Below are 12,798 nucleotides of genomic sequence, written 5' to 3'. Positions count from 1 at the left end.
AGATCACGTTGGATGGTGATGACCAAATTGGACGTTGGTCGACCAGGGGATTGCAGGAACATTTTTAATTGAAGGTTCATTCATTAGCTTTAGCTTAGTTCAATTCTAGTCAATGTCGATGATTGTTCGAATTCTAGCCACCAGCTAACATAAGCATTCCAATAAAAATGGCAATCGCAAAAGGTTCGAAACTTTCGTTACGCTAGTCGAACGGATGTCGTCATCGCATTCCACTGTACGTGACGTTGCGTCATTTACCAGATTGTCGCCATTGTGCGAGAATCGGGACCGCTGGCGTCGAGTTGCTGTGAAGGGTTCGCGCCGCAAATGGCTTTCCTGTCTGCGATCGTACGACCGGATCGAATCCCTTCGCTTATCGTCGTAAAATAAAGCGACCGTTTCTGGATGGTTTAGTTTTCCGGCGCGTCGATGTCGCCAGTATTTTTCTTTGTCTGAAATTCTTCACGTGCCTGCTTCCGGTGTGTGATGTGTGGCAGGGTCGGGTCGGCCCGAGCACAAAATTTGCTGATCGCATAGAAAATGTGCTCCACATCTCTGTGCGTCTGTGCACTACGTGTGTTTTTCTACATTTGGGGTTCGGTGATGTTTCCCCCATTCGGGGCTCGATTATTTTTTTCTTGAAATTTATTTTCTACTTAGAAGAAGCATGACGTAACAATAACAAATAATTCTTCTACGATGCGTTGTCCCAATCACTCTTCATGGTTGTAACAATCTGGTATGTTTGTCTACTTTCAGAACCGTCCTAAACTGTTCTTACTCGTCGCAAGAAACGGTCTTCCCTTCATCGGACAGTTGAAACGTTCAAACTCCCTGTGCACCAGCTCCGACTTATTGCCCACGAGATCGATCAGATTGTTCCAGTAGCTGTTCGCCGCGATCGCGTGTCCCCGTTGGCTGAAATGGAAACAATCGACCGAGGCGATGCCTGCATCGGTGTCACCGTTCTGGAGCGTAGGCAGCGTCAGATGCTCCGGAAATGGTTGATAGTTAACGACGAAATCGGAGTCACTGGAGAACTCGTCCCGCTCGGCGACGGTCTGCTGTACTCGGTTCCACTGCTTCATGATACGCTCCAGCCGCGGTTGGAAGGACTCAAACCGTGCTCCAAACACACAGGAACACTCGAACGAATGAGTGGTAACGCACGACGCTGGCTTCGGGATGAACGTTCTCAAGATGCTAACATCTGCATGCAGTTGAAGGGAAGATGAACGGAAACGGAAAGAGAAGAGGGAGATTCTTTCAATATTATTTGTTTTCCAACATATATGCTATTAATCGCATGCTTACTGATTGTTGCCACAATATTAACCATAGTTCTCGGCAGATACTTGCGAAGTAGTCTCAAGGTTTCCAGCAAATTTTGCTCATGTTGGTAGAGTGCTTTCTCGGGCTTGGGCAGGTAGCAGATGCGGCTACAGAAATCATTATGTCCGATGAGAATAGTTATCAGCTTCCAATGATTTTTGATATCGACCGTTCGATCCGACTGCATACGTTTGATGAGATTTCTCGCTTGGTGCGGCAGATCCTGACTCATGCCGCCTATTTCGGCCACGTCAAATCTGTGGCCCAGAAATCAAAATTAAGAAAACAGTATAGAAGGGACTATTTTGCAAGTAGGAAACCAGTGCATTCAACTACCTTGACTCCCTGTCGATGGATAGACTGTCGCCAACGACATAACCATTCAGGTTCGGATTGAACACCTTCAGTATGTTCGGTAGAGTTAGATATTGACGCCAGGTACCCTGTCCTCCGATGCACCACGACAGGCCTCGATTCTCGATGATCAGCTCGAGAATTCCAGTTGCCAGCACTCCGGTGCCGGCGGTTAGCGAATCACCGAGAGCCGCTATCACGTCGATGTCTCCAGGACGTAGCTCGTGAACCGAGATAGGAACTTTGGAGCTACGCATGCCTTCCGTAGGACAGGGAAAAGCTTGCTCAGATGGTACGGGAGATTGTACTTTCTGTATCAGGAATAGGAAGGCGAATGATTAGGAGGGAAATTCGAGCATGGCAAGATCTTGTCGGTAGAAATGTTCGTAGATTGACATACCCCTTGCGAGCGAGCCTGATTTAATCGGTCCGAAATTGGACCGACATTGTCAAACAGAAAGTTGTGTATCTTCCGATAGAGCGTTATAAATGGAGGATCATCGAGAAAGGACACTTCCTCCTGAGCGATCGTAGCGTCATTGGTGTTCAATAATAGCAGTAGCGACAGGGACAATGGTAGAACTTCCATTCTGCATTGGAAAAATGCGTTTTACGTTGTTTTATGTTTATCTTACTCACAATTACTTACATGAATGATGTTTGCTGTTAGTTATAAGGAATCAGCTCAAAATCATCCAACCGATTTCGGTCGCCACGAAGATCGTCTACGAAGAACGTAAAGGAAACTTTCAGACAGTGGCAGTCGAGACACGTCCTCGCGTTGCTTCTGTTGGAACAGTGAATTCCGTTTTGAAATCGGTTGTGAAATGAACCCGAGCTTTTATAGTATCGCTAAGAGTCACTTGCGCTTGCCATGCGGCACAAGGACGACAGATAAATAATCATATTGTACTTTAACGTTTTATCAACACATTACTTGATTATTGATGTCGCAATCAAAAAGCGATTGGTTTTAACTACAAACGAACCCGCACGATGCGGAACAAGGACGATTTATATGAAGAAGCGTCACACTATTCCAAACATGGTTTACTAACACAAAGCATTATCCATATCGCAAACAGAAAGCGATGTTTTAGTTCTAATGTACGAACATATCTATCAATGGGTATGTTTAAAAAAAATTACACGCGTCGCCATTACTAACCAATAAAGCTTTCTGCTTGTTTTAAACAAATGATTATGTCTTGCGTTTTATTGAACAATCACAAAGAATTTCTTCCAAAAGTCGTCATATCGTTTTCGGATGTAAACATCCTGGGCAGCTGAGAAATACTTGGGACAACACACCACCATCGTTAAATTAAGTACAATCTTTTTACGAGTTACGCGAATTCGAGATACGCGAATCCCAAAATTTAGACAATTTGTGTAATTGAATTGTAATGTAATTGTAATTGAATTGAAGTTTGTATTTGTCAAATTTCAAATTTGCTCTAAACTACGTTACATTTTGATATTAAAAATATTAGTTTTGATAAAAATGTACTCTATTTGACGAAATAAACATAAAAATATCAATTATTAGTGTGCTTTATAATGAGAAAAGAAGAAATTGGTCATTGAATACCAACTATAAACGATATTATAAAGAGAATTCGAGTTACGCGAATATCTCTGGCACGCATTATTCGCGTAACTCGGAAAAGACTGTGAACGGATTTACAGATTTCGGATTATTTTCTTGTGTTGTAATACTTACCGGACTTGCAGCTGATGTAGTGTAGAAAAAGAGAGGATGTTTTATTTCGTGGCACCCGTATTTATAAATTTTGTTTTTTGAGTGCCCCTGGCGCTCACTTTCCGACAGTTGACGAAACTAAACGAAAGCGATCGTCAACTGTCAACTTCCTGCTTGCGGTGTTATTTTGCGTGAACAGACTGTATAAAAATCTTATTTTTTTGAGATGTTCCTGTGGATGTACATGCATGAGAACGTATGATGAAGGATCCTATCCGTTACGCATATCTTAAGAACCTACAACGAGTAGCGAGATGATCTATAAATCGATTGGTGCATTGATAGCCTTAATCTCCTGTCCAATCAACCCGTTCCGACCACGTGTAAGTGTGTGTATAGATTTAATATCACATTTAGATAAGGTGCGCTTTCCTCCAGGTGCGGTGCAGTACCCGTTGTCCTTAGCTATTGCCGGGCGTACGCAGAAATGGCACGTCCGCACTAGGACACTTGAACAACGAGAATTCTCTCTCCCAGTTCATCGATTTACCCCCAACCGGTTCAAGCATATTATTCCACAGTGCGTTCGAGGCCAAGGCGTACCCTTTCTGGCTGAGATGAAACATGTACGTGAAGTCGCGACATGTACGTGAAGTCTACATCACCGTTCTGTGTCTCCGGGAAGGTAAGGTTCACGGTGAACATCAGTCAGTCAGTCGCGGCATTGTGACAGCGGCTGCTGAATGGCGGATGACAACCGCTAGTTGACATTCGGGTCACCCTGTGCTTTGGTACCATTCGGTTCGGAAGGCGCAGAACGATCAGTTGAATCGCAAGAGCTCTGTCGCGTTATCGAAGTGCCAGTCGTCGAACGCAGTGCTCCAGTGAAGTGAACTCTCCAATACAGTGAGCCTTCCGTTAAGGTGTGTGAAAGTGTATTTCACCAAAATAACTTCAAGAAATCATTGGTATTCCGGCCAAAAATCATAAACTTTCAGCGAAAACGTGTAATTTGTTCGAAAATGGCGCAAAACCCTCGTGACCAACAAAGTGCTAAGGATATTCTGAACCTCAATGATGTCCTTTGTCCGTTGTGTCGTTATGTAAGAGAGTTGCGAGAGCAAAATCGGCATGCTGAAGCGAGCTGTTGGTTGGAGCTGGTTGGTCGACATTTGCAGGGATTGACCCATGCAGATGATAACTACCGTACCCATGGAGGACGGCACCGTAATGTCAGATCGCACCGCCGTTCAAACGCTCGAGGAACCCTGTTGGTGGCATCGGGCGGCCAGCCCCAGGTACGTCTAGTACGTTCCCGCCGAAATCCGACTATCTACTGGTTAGACGTTTCAAGCGCACCAGCTACAGGCCGGGCATGTACTGCCTGCGTTAACAGTGGAAAAGGCCAAGCTACGGTACTTACACCAGGGGTTGGTGCAAAACAGCGGACGGCAGTTGCTGCACGCTCGGGTTTCGGAGCCCCGGCTGGCAATGTTCCAGCTACTCCACGTTCGGGTTCTGTACGACCGGCTGGCGATATTACAGCTACACCACGTTGTGGTTCTGTTGCACCGGCAGGTAATATTCCAGCTACTCAACGTTCGGGTTCTGTACGACCGGCTGGCGATATTCCGGCTGCCCCACGTTCGGGTTCTGTACGACCGGTTGGCGATATTCCGGCTGCTCCACGTTCGGGTTCTGTACGACCGGCTGGCGATATTCCAGCTACTCCACATTGTGGTTCTGTTACATCGGCTGGCAATATTCCAGCAATTCCACGCTCGGGTTCTGCTGCACCGGCTGGCGATATTCCAGCTACACCACGTTGTGGTTCTGTTGCATCGGCTGGTAGTATTCCAGCTACACCACGTACAGGTACAGTTCCAGCGGTGGATATTACAATCCACCCGGTCCAACGTCAGACGGCACCGCAATGGAGATTGTATCCAAATTTTGCCTTGCAAGAACAAGCCGAGGTGTATTGGATTGTCAATGAAACGCTGACAGATCCCGGAAGACGCTATCATACCGAGGGGCGTGAACCACCACAATCACCGAATCAGGTCCCACCGACAAACGAAGATCCTTTGGTCGTTCATGATTATAACGATGACCAGCCGGGAGGAGGTAAGTGACTTCACGATTTGTGGAGTTTTATGAACTTTAGAAAAACAATTGCCAGGGGTCCTTTTTGTCATAATCTCTTCTTTGGCTTTGCAACGCTGGTTTACATGCTTTCTTCGTGGCTTTACTCCTGTTGAGGGTTTCCGTCCGGAACACTCGCAGTTCCTGTGCGATATTAAATGTTTGCATCCGCAGGTGTCAAGTGTTTCTGATTCCGCATCCGCGCTACCTGGTATTGAGACCACATTGGATGGTGATGACCAAATTGGACGTTGGTCGACCAGGGGATTGCAGGAACATTTTTAATTGAAGGTTCATTCATTAGCTTAAGCTTAGTTCAATTCTAGTCCATGTCGAAGATTGTTCGAATTCTAGCCACCAGCTAACATAAGCATTCCAATAAAAATGGCAATCGCAGAAGGTTCCAAAGTTTCGTTACGCTAGTCGAACGGATGTCGTCATCGCATTCCACTGTACGTGACGTTGCATCATTTACCAGATTGTCGCCATTGTGCGAGAATCGGGACCGCTGGCGTCGAGTTGCTGTGAAGGGTTCGCGCCGCAAATGGCTTTCCTGTCTGCGATCGTACGACCGGATCGAATCCCTTCGCTTATCGTCGTAAAATAAAGCGACCGTTTCTGGATGGTTTAGTTTTCCGGCGCGTCGATGTCGCCAGTATTTTTCTTTGTCTGAAATTGTTCACGTGCCTGCTTCCGGTGTGTGATGTGTGGCAGGGTCGGGTCGGCCCGAGCACAAAATTTGCTGATCGCATAGAAAATGTGCTCCACATCTCTGTGCGTCTGTGCACTACGTGTGTTTTTCTACATTTGGGGTTCGGTGATGTTTCCCCCATTCGGGGCTCGATTATTTTTTTCTTGAAATTTATTTTCTACTTAGAAGAAGCATGACGTAACAATAACAAATAATTCTTCTACGATGCGTTGTCCCAATCACTCTTCATGGTTGTAACAATCTGGTATGTTTGTCTACTTTCAGAACCGTCCTAAACTGTTCTTACTCGTCGCAAGAAACGGTCTTCCCTTCATCGGACAGTTGAAACGTTCAAACTCCCTGTGCACCAGCTCCGACTTATTGCCCACGAGATCGATCAGATTGTTCCAGTAGCTGTTCGCCGCGATCGCGTGTCCCCGTTGGCTGAAATGGAAACAATCGACCGAGGCGATGCCTGCATCGGTGTCACCGTTCTGGAGCGTAGGCAGCGTCAGATGCTCCGGAAATGGTTGATAGTTAACGACGAAATCGGAGTCACTGGAGAACTCGTCCCGCTCGGCGACGGTCTGCTGTACTCGGTTCCACTGCTTCATGATACGCTCCAGCCGCGGTTGGAAGGACTCAAACCGTGCTCCAAACACACAGGAACACTCGAACGAATGGGTGGTAACGCACGACGCTGGCTTCGGGATGAACGTTCTCAAGATGCTAACATCTGCATGCAGTTGAAGGGAAGATGAACGGAAACGGAAAGAGAAGAGGGAGATTCTTTCAATATTATTTGTTTTCCAACATATATGTTATGAATCACATGCTTACTGATTGTTGCCACAATATTAACCATAGTTCTCGGCAGATACTTGCGAAGTAGTCTCAAGGTTTCCAGCAAATTTTGCTCATGTTGGTAGAGTGCTTTCTCGGGCTTGGGCAGGTAGCAGATGCGGCTACAGAAATCATTATGTCCGATGAGAATAGTTATCAGCTTCCAATGATTTTTGATATCGACCGTTCGATCCGACTGCATACGTTTGATGAGATTTCTCGCTTGGTGCGGCAGATCCTGACTCATGCCGCCTATTTCGGCCACGTCAAATCTGTGGCCCAGAAATCAAAATTAAGAAAACAGTATAGAAGGGACTATTTCGCAAGTAGGAAACCAGTGCATTCAACTACCTTGACTCCCTGTCGATGGATAGACTGTCGGCAACGACATAACCATTCAGGTTCGGATTGAACACCTTCAGTATGTTCGGTAGAGTTAGATATTGACGCCAGGTACCCTGTCCTCCGATGCACCACGACAGGCCTCGATTCTCGATGATCAGCTCGAGAATTCCGGTTGCCAGCACTCCCGTGCCGGCGGTTAGCGAATCACCGAGAGCTGCTATCACGTCGATGTCTCCAGGACGTAGTTCGTGAACCGAGATAGGAACTTTGGAGCTCCGCATGCCTTCCGTAGGACAGGGAAAAACTTGCTCAGATGGTACGGGAGATTGTACTTTCTGTATCAGGAATAGGAAGGCGAATGATTAGGAGGGCAATTCGAGCATGGCAAGATCTTGTCGGTAGAAATGTTCGTAGATTGACATACCCCTTGCGAGCGAGCCTGATTTAATCGGTCCGAAATTGGACCGACATTGTCAAACAGAAAGTTGTGTATCTTCCGATAGAGCGTTATAAATGGAGGATCATCGAGAAAGGACACTTCCTCCTGAGCGATCGTAGCGTCATTGGTGTTCAATAATAGCAGTAGCGACAGGGACAATGGTAGAACTTCCATTCTGCATTGGAAAAATGCGTTTTACGTTGTTTTATGTTTATCTTACTCATAATTACTTACATGAATGATGTTTGCTGTTAGTTATAGGGAATCAGCTCAAAATCATCCAACCGATTTCGGTCGCCACGAAGATCGTCTACGAAGAACGTAAAGGAAACTTTCAGACAGTGGCAGTCGAGACACGTCCTCGCGTTGCTTCTGTTGGAACAGTGAATTCCGTTTTGAAATCGGTTGTGAAATGAACCCGAGCTTTTATAGTATCGCTAAGAGTCACTGGCGCTTGCCATGCGGCACAAGGACGACAGATAAATAATCTTCATATTGTACTTTAACGTTTTATCAACACATTACTTGATTATTGATGTCGCAATCAAAAAGCGATTGGTTTTAACTACAAACTAGCCCGCACGATGCGGAACAAGGACGATTTATATGAAGAAGCGTCACACTATTCCAAACATGGTTTACTAACACAAAGCATTATCCATATCGCAAACAGAAAGCGATGTTTTAGTTCTAATGTACGAACATATCTATCAATGGGTGTGTTTAAAAAAAATTACACGCGTCGCCATTACTAACCAATAAAGCTTTCTGCTTGTTTTAAACAAATGATCATGTCTTGCGTTTTATTTTACAATCACAAAGAATTTCTTCCGAAAGTCGTCATAGCGTTTTCGGATGTTTTGCAGCTGAGAAGAACTTGGGCAATCACACCACCATCGGTAAATTAAGTAATAAAATCTTATTTTTAAATGAGATGTTTCTGTGTTCCTGTGGATGGTAATGAGTACGTATGATGAAGGGTACCGCGTGAATTACAGCAAATACGTGTACAGGGTTAATGGTGGCAGTGTCCTATCCGTTACGCATATCTTAAGAACCTACAATTAATAGCGAGATGATCTAGAAATCGATTGGTGCATTGATAGTCTTAATCTCCTGTCCAATCCACCCATTCCGACCACGTGTACGTGTGTGTATAGATTTAATATCACATTTAGATAAGGTGCGCTTTCCTCCAGGTGCGGTGCAGTACCCGTTGTCCTTAGCTATTGCCGGGCGTACGCAGAAATGGCACGTCCGCACTAGGACACTTGAACAGCGTGAATTCTCTCTCCCAGTTCATCGATTTACCCCCAACCGGTTCGAGCATATTATTCCACAGTGCGTTCGAGGCCAAGGCGTACCCTTTCTGGCTGAGATGAAAGCAGTCCAGCGACATGTACGTGAAGTCCGTATCACCGTTCGGTGTCTCCGGGAAGGTAAGGTTCATGGTGAACGGCTGATAAACGACGGCAAAATCGGGCCGGGTGCGGAACTCTTCCCGCGCCACTATGTCCATCTGCAGCATGTTCCAGTCCTCGATCAGCTTCACATACCGTTGGCGCTGCTTGCGGAACCGTGTGGCCAACAGGCACGGACACTCGACGACGTGCATGGAAACGCATTCTTGCGGTTTGTTCTTGAACCGTGCCAAGATGTCAACCTCTGGAAGAAGTGGTGAGAAGTGCGCTTCAGCGATATTGCCGCTCTAGAAGGACCGCGTTCGCATACTTACTCGGGCTTGCGGCCAGATTGACGAAGGTACGGGGTAGATAATCTCGGAAGGTGCGCAGGGCGCTGAGGATGTTTTTCTCGTGGTACTGCAGTATCTTTTCCGGTGTGGCCATGTAGCAAATTTCGGCACAGAAATCATTACCACCGATCATGAGCGTGATCATCTTCCAATGGTTCGCGATGTCTACGTTCCGATCGGAAAGCATTCGTTTGACGAGATTCCGTGCCTGGTAGGGAATGTCCTGCGACATGGCACCACCTTCGGCCGCATTAAACCTAGAAGGAGAAGAATTGTGCGTATTACTGCAACTGATTGCTAATGTTTACCTTTTTTTGCTTATTATATCTTACAGCGATGACTTCCGCGTCGATAGACCGTCCTTCGTTGGGTATCCGTACAACTTCGGATTGAACTCCTTCAGTATGTTCGGCAGTGTGAGAAACTGTCGCCAAGTTCCCTGCCCACCAATACTCCACGACAGGCCCTTGTTCTCGATCAACACCTCCAGAATGTTAGTTGCCATCGCCCCATTACCCGCCGTCAGGGAGTCACCAATCGCCCCAACAACATCGATATCGCCGGGTCGCAATTTGTCCACGGAAGTCGGCACAGTCGCACTCCGCATGCCGGTCGTGTTGCAGAAGAATGGTTCGTCTGGGCCGAACTGTTTTTGGATTTTCTGCACCGCGAGCCAATAGTAGGGAGGGAAACCAAAACGGTGAATGGTGAATCGACCAGGATTAAACAGACAATAACACGCTAGACGCGGCGTTACTTACCCCCTTTTTAAGATTAACCAGGAACTTGTTCTTGTTGTTGCCCGTTTGGCCGATAAAGTTGAACATGATCTCGCGCAGCCCACGGTATTTGCTCGCGAGCAGGGGCGAATCGAGCGGTGTTATGAGTGCCTGCCCATCGGCCGGCCCGATCGTGGTCGAGAATGCTAGCAGCGTCAGCGTTGCAGCCGTACCGCAGAGTGAAAGCGTGAGTGTCCTTGCCGGTGCCATGACGGTTGCGGTGCGGTTAGGTGCGTGGGGCAAATGTGTGCTTGGAATGGTGTGTGGCAGTGCTAGATTTTCAGTTGTAAAATTAAACCAAGCGAAATGGTGTGAAGTGAGTGTTTAAAGCTGCCCTAAATCAGACCAAATCAAACTTATTTCTAACGCGTTTCCCGTTTGATCGTTTCTCTTTAATCATAATATATTTCATCGATATCGTTTGATGTATTCTTTAAACTCTTTTCCGGTAACTGAGCGCCACCGCTGTCAATCATAATTGGTGGTCACAGGCGGACCGCGTGTAGCGACGAACTGTAAATTTGATCTCGCATAAATTATCATAATAAGCCGTTGGTTTTTGAGTGCGCCAGACGGCGCGGTGCGTGCCGGACACTGAAGTACCGCAACCCGAAAGCGAAACTACTACTGACAACTTGATTTTTAACCTTGAAACGGCACTGCATCACCGAAAAACCAAACAAGATCACGATAAACACGGAGAACGGAGAACGAATTTCGGTCAGAACTGGTGAACGAACCATCTGTTGCGGAATGATCATTAAACGACCGGAGCGGTACCGTAATGGGCTGGGTTAGGTTTCAAATTAGATGATTGTTTTAAACAAAGAGAAGGCGATAAAGCAAATTAAAGTAGAAATTAAATAGGATTGTACAAACGCAAACTAAAATATGTTAGATATCTGCATGTCATTAAGGATATCTCTTTGCCATTCGTTTACTAGGGACATTTTCAACCAATAATCAATTCTGTTCACCTTATGGGCATTTTATCAAAATGCTCTAAAATCATTTTATTTTTTTCAGCTCAACAATCATTATCAAATTTTATCAAAATGCTCAAATATAAGAAAAATACATTTTAATAACTTTTTTTTTAATTCCACAGTATGGAAAAATCACATTAAAAATTCTTTTAAGGAAAATACAAAATTATATCATCAACAGATTCTGATAATTGGAAGGGAAAATGTCGATTGGACATGCAGAGGAATTATTTTTTAAATCTCAGAAGATGGTAAGAAAGGAGATAATTTAACAAATGAATAAAAGGAGGTTCTTCTTTTCTCCTTCCGTACTTCCGTTCCGTACTGTTCTAAGAAATAGATTGTTTTACCTATGCATTGTTTGTTTTAGTCGTCCATTCTACCACTAATCGTAATCATCATTCCTCAACAGATAATTTTTATGCTATTATATTTTTTTTTAAATTCTTATTGTTATCATTTTTCTTTTATTTTAAAATAAGTTATTGATATTGTTGGATCAATTCTAACCACTTCTCGTACAACTTTACTTAGCCAGCTACTGGGTATGAATTTGAAGCTTCTTCGGGATTTTTCCACTTTCGTACAAAAGAAGGCAGAAAATGGATTGCTTTAATTGATTTTTCGATTACCTATTGGAAAACCCTGCATTGTTTTTTTCTTTAGTAGCTTTATTTTATTGTCCACAGTCAAACTTTGACTTCGTATGGTATCAATATGACACTGTTTTTAGGAAACTTTCGAAGTTTTGTGCAAACTGCAGCTCTGTCACCTTAAAGCTATGAAGATTTACATAGTGAGGCACTGCGTATCTAGCAAATATGGTCGATGTGGTGTTTATACCATAGGCCAGAGAAAGACCAAAGTGACAACAGAGGTTATCGCGAAGAGCATTAGAATCGAAAATTGTTCCCCTTGGAGGTGGAATCAATTTGGAACAAGAAGGATCTGAACAAGATGGGCTTTGTAAGTGTCAGTCAAGAACTTTAGCAAGAAATCTCCTCAAGGAATCAAGGAGCAAGGAAGGTAATCTCCCAACTCCCGCTAAAGATTCTGAAGGAAAATTTCGTTATGAATGGTTAATTAAACAACATACCAAAGTTAGCCAAAACTAGTTCACCAGATGCGAAGGACAGTGCTTTAAGGGCAAGGATCTAATCCAAAAGTTTAGAGGGTGAAATGGAGGTGACACTTCATCACCAAGGTCACGAAAAATCTTAAACCATTTTATGGTTTCTCACAATCTCAAATAAAGTTATTGGCAATCTATGAGATAAGTGAAAAAACTGTATAAAGATGGTGCGACCGGTCTTTATTCGTGAACCAGCACGCAAGTCTTTATTTCTTTAAAGTGTTCTAACACTTATCCGCTGATTTCGATTTGTACCGCGACAACACGCAAAACTTCAACGAACCGCATCTAAATAAT

General features: G+C 44.8%; 3 protein-coding genes across 3 annotated transcripts; all 3 read right to left on the bottom strand.

Annotated features, from left to right (window-relative positions):
• Positions 1 to 755: 755 nt before the first annotated feature.
• LOC128712818 (phospholipase B1, membrane-associated-like) lies at positions 756 to 2,275 on the bottom strand. The gene is made up of 4 exons (XM_053807689.1): positions 2,087 to 2,275; positions 1,669 to 1,997; positions 1,315 to 1,589; positions 756 to 1,210 (listed from the first exon to the last, which is right to left on the bottom strand). The coding sequence occupies exons 1-4, from the start codon at positions 2,273 to 2,275 to the stop codon at positions 756 to 758; spliced, it is 1,248 nt and encodes a 415-aa protein (XP_053663664.1).
• A 4,230-nt stretch (positions 2,276 to 6,505) lies between these two features.
• LOC128712817 (phospholipase B1, membrane-associated-like) lies at positions 6,506 to 8,025 on the bottom strand. Its single transcript, XM_053807688.1, has 4 exons — positions 7,837 to 8,025; positions 7,419 to 7,747; positions 7,065 to 7,339; positions 6,506 to 6,960 (listed from the first exon to the last, which is right to left on the bottom strand). Exons 1-4 carry the CDS (start codon positions 8,023 to 8,025, stop codon positions 6,506 to 6,508), a joined length of 1,248 nt encoding a protein of 415 aa, XP_053663663.1.
• Positions 8,026 to 9,073: 1,048 nt separating this feature from the next.
• LOC128714966 (phospholipase B1, membrane-associated-like) lies at positions 9,074 to 10,593 on the bottom strand. The gene is made up of 4 exons (XM_053809848.1): positions 10,366 to 10,593; positions 9,937 to 10,265; positions 9,587 to 9,861; positions 9,074 to 9,516 (listed from the first exon to the last, which is right to left on the bottom strand). The coding sequence occupies exons 1-4, from the start codon at positions 10,591 to 10,593 to the stop codon at positions 9,074 to 9,076; spliced, it is 1,275 nt and encodes a 424-aa protein (XP_053665823.1).
• Between the last annotated feature and the right edge of the window lie 2,205 nt (positions 10,594 to 12,798).

The sequence above is a fragment of the Anopheles marshallii genome, chromosome 3 (genome assembly GCF_943734725.1).
Source record: "Anopheles marshallii chromosome 3, idAnoMarsDA_429_01, whole genome shotgun sequence".
NCBI lineage: Eukaryota > Metazoa > Arthropoda > Insecta > Diptera > Culicidae > Anopheles > Anopheles marshallii.
This window is presented reverse-complemented; position numbering and strand designations above follow the sequence as displayed.